At 41.7% G+C, this 8,518-nt stretch overlaps 1 protein-coding gene across 2 annotated transcripts in view; it reads left to right on the top strand.

Annotated features, from left to right (window-relative positions):
• Window positions 1-1,320: 1,320 nt before the first annotated feature.
• The window catches only part of CDC73 (cell division cycle 73), a 131,348-nt gene continuing 124,150 nt past the window's right edge, over window positions 1,321-8,518 (top strand). The window contains exons 1-2 of one of the 2 annotated variants that reach the window (XM_055235011.2): window positions 1,321-1,852; window positions 4,600-4,705. In XM_055235011.2, the coding sequence (XP_055090986.1) occupies window positions 1,722-1,852; window positions 4,600-4,705 (237 nt within the window). In that variant the 5' untranslated portion in view covers window positions 1,321-1,721. The remainder of the gene's footprint in view (window positions 1,853-4,599; window positions 4,706-8,518) is intronic. The other variant, XM_063613733.1, reaches the window with a different exon arrangement.

Genomic DNA, 8,518 nt, shown 5'->3' with positions numbered 1-8,518 from the left:
TGTATTAACTCGATATTTACTAGGAGCTTCCATCAATTTTTTTAAATTCATCCATTTATTACTAGTATGTACCAAATAATCTGTTAGTAGGATATGAGGACACAGGTCTACGGTGTTTCAGTTTTGTGGATGCAGGCAAGTAAACTATAAAGGGAAGTAATGTGGCACTGGGTGCTCTGACACAGGTATGAAGAGAGAATGTGGGGATAGATAAGAGTAGCCATTTCTTTATAATGTGTGTGCTTGGGGTGAGATTCAGGAGAATACTACGGGGTGAAAACATTGGTGGAACAGAAAAAAATTTCACAAACTAACAGTTGCAGAATGGCTACAGATCATATAGGAAATGAACCACACATTTCTGTGTCTGTAGTCCTCTGTGTTGTGAAAAGATTGACTTTTTTCAAAACAGGTCAAGGAATTTGGTTATGTCAATCACAAAGTTGCCTCTTTTTTCCTTCTGACATGGTAAAAGAAATAAAACAATCCCATAGGATGTGTTTGGTTTGCCATAGTATATTGAATTTATCTTAACCGTCTCAAAACGCACGTCAAGGACACCACTGAGACTTCTGAGTACCATTTAAAAAACTGGGTAGTCTGGAAGTGTTCTAAATTGGACCGTTTGGGGTTTCTGTCAGGGCAACTTTCCCATTTACATCTTGGAACAGAGCCTTTTGAATATAGCCCTTCGGGATTGGCGGGGAGAAAGGACCGCGATGGAAAAAGTCATCATCCAAAGAATGAAGAGGGAGGATCCAACATTTAGGATATTTTATTGACTTGCTAGGCGCGTTTACCTTATCTTCGTATTAAACCCATTTTCTTCATTAACCAATTGATGCTGTGAGAAGCTATGTAACTTGACGAAGGTCAAACAACAACTAACAAAGAGCAGTGCCCAGAACTGTTTTTTTTTTTTTTTTCTGGACTCGGTCTTTTCCACTCAAAACCAACAAAAAACCAAAACTCGTTCTTTTCCACATCAAAAGCAAACAAAAAACCCCAACCCCAACCCCAAGAGCCCCACTCTTTCAAAAGGGCTTCTCCGGATCACTAAGTCCTAGAGGTCTTTGGCTAGGCCTGGGTCCGATCTAAATAGGAAGGTAATTCTAGTGTTCCGCAAATCCTTGCCGAATTCCATCCCGGCCAAAGCAGGGACCCGGGAGCCTCTGGTCGCACCCAAGACAGTTCGTTAAATACTCAGTGCACGTGCTGGGGATGGAAGTGCTGACCCACTGCTCAGGTACGCGCGCACCTGTCGCCGCTGGGTGCGCGCCGCGGGGTACTGGGTACGTGCTCCGCGCGCGCGCGCCCGGCAAAGTTCCCCGTACGTGCGCCGTACGTGGGCGCGGTGCCCCAGCGCTCAGCGTTTCAGCGAGTGAGTGGGCTCCGTGCCCAGCTGAAGTCTGGGAGGGGCACTTTTCCAGGCGGTCGCGGCTCCCCCTGGCGGCGGATGTGCCGCGCTGGAGGGGCGCAGTCAGGCGTTCTCCGCGGGCAGCCGGCGGCGGGGCCTTGCCTTACAGCGCGGGGTCCTCGGCGGCCTGGGTGGCTACTGCCCCTGCTGCTGTCGTAGGCGAGGACGGCTGTTAGTGCTGCTGCTGTTGGTTCGTCGCGGCGGCGAAGGAGGAGGAGGAAGAGGGCGAGGCGACAAGGGAAGAAGGAGGCAGGCGCGGCGGCAGCGGCGGCGCCCCGGGCCGGCGGAGGCGAGGGGGGGGAAGATGGCGGACGTGCTTAGCGTCCTGCGACAGTACAACATCCAGAAGAAGGAGATTGTGGTGAAGGGAGACGAAGTGATCTTCGGGGAGTTCTCCTGGCCCAAGAATGTGAAGACCAACTATGTAGTTTGGGGGTAAGTCCGGCATGGCTGTGGCCCGGGGGTGGCAGGGCAGAGTTGGGCGCCCCCAGGCGACCTCTTTCTTAACCCCTCCCCCCCGTTTCCCCTGGGGATGGGATAAAACGGGTGTTCGGGGAAAAGAAAGTTTCTCTCGAGAGCAGAAGTTGCACTTTTAGGGTAAGGAAAGAAGGGGCGGAGCTCTAGAGCAGTTCATCCCTTTAAATTTTTGAGAAGCCTTAAGGAAAGATACCGTGGGAGTTTCTGACTTTTACAGTTAATTTTTACCAGTAGGTATGTGTACCAGCGAAGTGTGGGGCTGGTGCGCAAGGGATACCTGAACATAGGTGCACAAAGGAGCACACCGTCTGGTGCCGTAGACGCCTCTTTTTGTTCTTTATTTTTTTTTTTTCTCTCAGGCTGCCATGTAACTATCTCCGCTGATGTTTGCAACTCCTGGTTTATTTCATCTCCTTTCATTGTTGGGGTGGGGGTTATTCCTGTAGAAAAGGGAATCAACCCTGAAGTCAGGACCGGAAAGAAATTTGGTGAATTTGGAAGTCATTAAAGTCTGTGTTAGAGAGGGTCTTCAGGAGTTGGTGAAATGAGTGAGCTTTACAGATCTAAGAAATAGATGGTGCGTGTGATTTTCGGAAGTGTATTTTAAAGGGAAATGTTTTGGAATGTTGGTCCATGTGAAGTTTTATCAGTTTAAGTCATTCAGGAAAACTTCTAGAGACGGGTCTAACAGTCATTAGCGGCCTTTTTAATGATGTCACTGTCACTGGTGCGTCGCTTATAGAATTAGAACCTTGAGCTACAACTTACCTACTCATTTTGTTTCTTTGAATGGAAGCTTTATGAAGAGTCGATGAAAAACTAGGGAAATTTAGTTTGTTGGTTGGTATTTATTTATTTATTTATTTTTGAGAGGGAGTCTTGCTCTGTCGCCCAGCCTGGAGTGCAGTGGCGCGATCTTGGCTCACTGCAACCTCCGCCTCCTGGGTTCAAGTGATTCTCGTGCCTCAACCTCCTGAGTAGCTGAGGTTACAGGCCCCCGCCACCATGGCCGGCTAATTTATGTATTTTAGTAGAGATGTGGTTGCACCATGTTGGTCAGGCTGGTCTCGAACTCCTGACCTCAAATGATCTGCCCGCCTCCACTTCCCAAAGTGCTTGGATTACAGGCGTGAGCCACCGCGCCCTGCCTGTTGGTTGGTTTTAAAATTTTTTGGTCATATGATTTAATTACCTTTATAAAATGTTGATCAAATGACATTCTGAGTTTCTGGTGTTTTACTCTTTCAAATAACTTGCATAGATAGAATTACATGTGGTTGGATTTTTAGTGAATTTTTTTTTCTTTAGACAATGGCTAAGGAGTACCTAGGGTGTGAAGTGGTTCAATCTGAGGATTAAAAAAAATTCCTAAGACTCTGGTTTCTAACTCAAAGGTGGTTAACTTCGTCTGAATAGAGGAGATTAAACAGATAAGTTGATGTGAAATGCTTTCTATAAGTTGATGTGAAATGCTTTCTATAATAGCTTTTGAAGACAGCAGTCACTTCTAGTTGGGGTTATTTAGGGAAGGTTCCGTAGAATTGTCTTTGGCAAGTTCACAGCCAACAAAGTTTTCTTGAATGAATGAATGAACAAACAAATAAGCTTTAAAGAATAGGTAGGAATTCTCTGGGCTAAATGATGGGTTAAGTCTTCCAAGATGAGTGAACTGTATGCTTAAAGGCTGTATGCTTAAAGGCATAAAGAACTGGAAAGTAAATGTGTTGACAGCAATTCAGTGAAGCCAGTGAAAAAGGAGTGCTTAGCACAGTAGATTTTAAACTTTTTCAACAGTGAATCACACCAAGAGATTGTTTTTATTTTCTATATGTGCACATGCACATGTAAATATATACACATATAAAACACTCAACAATACTCTTCTTAGTGTATGCAGTGCAGTTTAATTTTCTGTTCTTTTCTATTCTGAAAATAGAAAAAACATGGTTCTTAACTTTTTACTGGGTTTCATAATACAATAATTGATAGCGGTGTGTGGTTTGAAATACATTGGTTTAGAGAAAAAGTGGGACTAGAAGGTAGAAAAGTAGGTTTAGGGCTGGTTGTAGTGGACCATATTCAGACGGGTTCAAAGATACAGAAGGGGCAAATGTAGTTGGAATGAGGTAATACTAGTACCTGCATTAGAGATCTTGCACCGTTAGTAGACTACATTGTTTTATCACAGGTAGAATAGCATTTTGGTTTTACATTGTTGGTCTAATTTGAGGGATGCCGTAACAGTCATACCCCTGAAATTCAGTGTTGTGTTTACTGTAAGAATGTGAAGGATGTTGTTCAGCAGTATCTTATTTATCAAGAGCCATAGGATAAATTTCTTTTACATTTAGCACCATTGATATTTGTGCTTCTTCTTAGCAGTGTAATTGTTTTCTCTTACGGATCCTCTTCACTATGGATCTGGTTAGATTTCTCTATTGATAAAGCCCAGAGCCTAATTTGGGCCTAATTCTAAAAAGTGTGTAGTACCTTAGAGTATGAATTTTTTGTATTTTCCCTACTTCTTGCTTTTTGTCATTGCCTTCCTTTGTGTTTCTTTTGTGATCATGACAGTCTATTCATTATTAGATTTTATACTTTTAGCTATGTTAAACTCATTGTTGATAGCAAAGTTGTGTATATAAATGAATCCAGCCTGAAGAGTTGAATTAGAATTGTCAGTAAGAAATCTTGCCTTATTTCAGGACTGGAAAGGAAGGCCAACCCAGAGAGTACTACACATTGGATTCCATTTTATTTCTACTTAATAATGTGCACCTTTCTCATCCTGTTTATGTCCGACGTGCAGCTGTAAGTAGAATTCATTTTGCTTATCTATTTATTTATCAGTTTTATTTTTATTTAAGAGACAGGGTCTGGCCCTGTTGCCCAGGCTAGAGTGCAGTGGTGTGATCATAGCTCATTGCAGCCTCGAACTCCTAGGCTCAAGTGATCTTCCCACCTCAGCCTTCAAGTAGCCAGGACTGCAGGCCTGTGCCACCGTATCTGGCTAATTTTTTTTTGTTGTTGTTAAAGATGGGGGGTCTTGCTGTGTTGCCTAGGCTGGTCTTGAACTCCTACCCTCAGTGGATCCTCCTACCTGAGCCTCCCGAAGTGCTGGGATTACTGGCATGAATCACTGTGCCTGGCCAATAATTCATTTTAAAACTTTTTTTTTCTTTTTTTTTTTTTTGAGATAGGCTCTGGCTCTGTTGCCTAAGCTGGAGTGCAGTGTTGTGATCTTGGCTTACTGTACCGTCCCCTTCTCGGGCTCAAGCCAGCCTCCCACCTCAGTCTCCTGAGAAACTGGGATTATAGGCATGGCGCACCATGCCAGGCTAATTTTTGTATTAATACATTTTTTTTTTTTTTGGCTTCTTGGTAGTAGGTATCATTTGGAATGGATAGCTTCCCTCATGGGTTTCAAATCAAAAGAATGAAAGGTTTGTATGAATGTCTCCAGGAGAGTCAAAATTAGGTGACTGTGTGACTTACACAGACTTTTTAATCTGTGATATTTTTTCATGTAAAGTGTGGGTAATGTTTATAACAAAGGAAGTTTTAAAGGGATTTATGGAGCCAGGCTTCTTAGTGCATGCTGGTAATCCCAGCTACTTGGGACTCTAAGGCAGTAGGGTTGCTTCAGCCTAGGAGATCAAGGCCAGCCTGGGCAACATAGTGAGATGCCATCTCAAGAAAAAGAAAACCCGAAATGCTAAAGGTATTTATAGAGATGTTTAGAAAAACTTTTAAGCCTGTGGAAGAACCCTGTTACTTCAGAACTCTAGTTTAATCTCAATAAAACTTTTTTTTTTGGTTGTAAGGATCAAGATTTGCAGACATTTAAAAAAATTATTTCTTAATCAGTTTTGTGCAGCTGTTTTAGTACTCTGGAGAAGTTCATTTGTTTTTAGTTTTGCCTGCTTTCTCAGTGTTTGAAAATTTATTACTCAGAGGAAATCTTTGGAAAAAACTTGAAAAGAACTGATTTCATAAACTATGATGATGAGATTCTTCATCTGTAGGGAAGTATCATTAAGACCTAAATTATAGCAGTATATTATAATTGATAAGTAAATAAGATTCAGAGTTATTTGGATAGGATAGCTGTATGACATGGAAAAGTACTATAATGCCCACATAAAATGGCCTAAAAGATATTTAATTTTTTTAAATGAGCTTTTCCCTCAGATTATTTTTGGTAGAGTTGAACATAACATTTTTTGAAGATATAATTGAAATAATTAAATGCCTGCTTTTAATATTTGTTGCTTTTCCTTACAAGTATATACTTAAAATTAAGTATGAAATGTATTTATAAATAACTACTTTTTCCCATTTCTTATAGTTCTTAAAACAATTTTCTTAAACTTTTCTTATAGTTCTTAAAACACTTTTTAAAAATATCACTGTGTCTGTCATCACTGGAGCTGCTTTTTGAGTTACCTAACACAGTTGCTGGATCACATTAAGCTGTGTGAAACTTAACTTCTATAACCCTAACCTCCCTCCTGACTAGAAATAGTTAAGGTTTCTGGCTTATGTATCTTTCAAACAATAACTTGTTATATAAAGCAACTAAAAGCCAGGTGTGGTGGTGCATGCCTGTAGTCCCAGCACTTTGGGAGGCTGACGTGGGAGGATCACTTGAGCTCAGGAGTTCAAGACCAACCTGGGCAACATAGGGAAACTTCGTTAAAACAAAAAATAAAAAGAATTAGCCAGGCGTGGTAGTGTGCACCTATACTCCCAGCTGGCTACTCAAGGGGCTGAGGTGGGAGGATCACCTGGGCCCAGGAGGTTGAGGCTGCAGTAAGCCACAATCGCACCAATGCGTCTATCCTGGGTGATAGAGCAAGACTCTGTCTCAGGGGAAAAAAAAAGTGTGTGTGTTTGTGTGTGTGTGTGTGTGTGTGTGTTTATAGCAATTGAGAAAGTATCCCATCACTTAGTGGGCTTTGTATTAAACCATAAGGCTTCTGCTTTCCTGAGTAAGAAATATATATTTGTTACGTATTTAAAAAAATTAAATTACAGTGGGACTACTTGGGGAAATAAGGGGAAAAAATAGCACCAGCTCCCTCTTTAAGGTTATTTTAACTCAGATCTTTAAAAACTAAATTAGGTAGTTCTTACAGTGTTTTGTTGGATATATTCATTTTAGTGTAACAAAGATTCAGATAGTTGGCTTAGATTTATAGATTCTGTTTTTGGGAAATGGTTGTACATATAACTGATAGCTGTGATTGTTACTGTGGACCTTGGGACCCTTGGTTGCATAAGATTTAACTCTCATGTTTCTTAAGTATTTGCCAGATTGAAAGAGTAGGATTCTAAAATTCCAAAATTCTATGAATTTGAGATTGTTGTCTCCTAATTACTTTGTGTTATTTGCTCTTTCCTGTGTGCAGACCACTCTTTTTTTTTTTTTTTTTTTTTTTTTTTTTGAGTGCAGTGGTGTGATCTCGGCTCACTGCAACGTCCGCCTCCTGGGTTCAAGGGATTCTCCTGCCTCAGCCTCCCAAGTAGCTGGAATTACAGGCACACGCCACCATGCCCAGCTAATTTTTTGTATTTTTAGTAGAGACGAGATTTCACCACGTTAGCCAGGATGGTCTCGATCTCCTGACCTCGTGATCCGCCCGCCTCGACCTCCCAAAGTGTTGGGATTGCAGGCGTGAGCCACTGCGTCCGGCTGAGCAGACCACTCTTAAAACAGATATTCCTGGTCCTTAGTTCCTATTTTAGTGTGAGTAGATGTAATCTTTTTCAGTGGACTGTGATGTGTACATAACTCAATAGTGACCAAATGATGACGTAAGTTATTAGACTTAGAAACAGTAACTTAAAATTAACTCAAATCTTTTAACTGTTTATGATATTCCATATAGACTGGTTTATTTTTATTTTTTATTTATTTTTGAGACAGAGTCTTGCTCTGTCACCCAGGCTGGAGTGGAGTGGCAGGATCTTGGCTAGCCACAGCCTTGCCCTCCCGGGCTCGAGCTGTCTTCCTGCTTCAGCCTCCTGAGTAGCTGGGACTATAGCTGGGACTGCAGGCACTTGCCACCATGCCCGGCTAACTTTTATATTTTTGTAGAGATGGAGTTTTTCCATGTTGCTCAGGCTGGTCTCGAACTCCTGGGCTCCAGCAATCCACCCACCTTGGCCTCCCAGAGTGTTAGGATTACAGGCATGAACCACCATGCCTGGCCTAGGCTGGTTTAAAAGAATACCAGCACAAAAAAACTCTGCACTCAAATTTTTAAACTCATAAGGAGAAACTAAGATTTAGCTTGACCTTTTTAAAATAAAAGGTCAATTACTAAGTGATTAAATACAGTTTATCTAAATCATTGAGGAGTCAGTGCACAATGTTTGGTGCAGTAAATTATAATAAGTATTCAATATAAGGTCATTGGCCAAAGATACTAAAGGTTCTTGTTGTTACTTCATTGTTACACATATAAAGTGACAAAGGATTTAAACTGAAATCTGTTAGCTACCGATTTTTCTTGCACTGTTTGTTTGTGTTTGAGACTGGGTCTTGCCTCAGTCTCCTGAGTAGCTGGGATTATAGGCTCCTGCCATCATGCCCGGCTAATTTTTGTACTTTTTTGTTTG

This window comes from Symphalangus syndactylus, chromosome 19 (genome assembly GCF_028878055.3).
Source record: "Symphalangus syndactylus isolate Jambi chromosome 19, NHGRI_mSymSyn1-v2.1_pri, whole genome shotgun sequence".
Classification (NCBI taxonomy): Eukaryota; Metazoa; Chordata; class Mammalia; order Primates; family Hylobatidae; genus Symphalangus; species Symphalangus syndactylus.
Note: the sequence above shows the minus strand (reverse complement) of the source record. Positions and strands in the feature narration are given on the sequence as shown.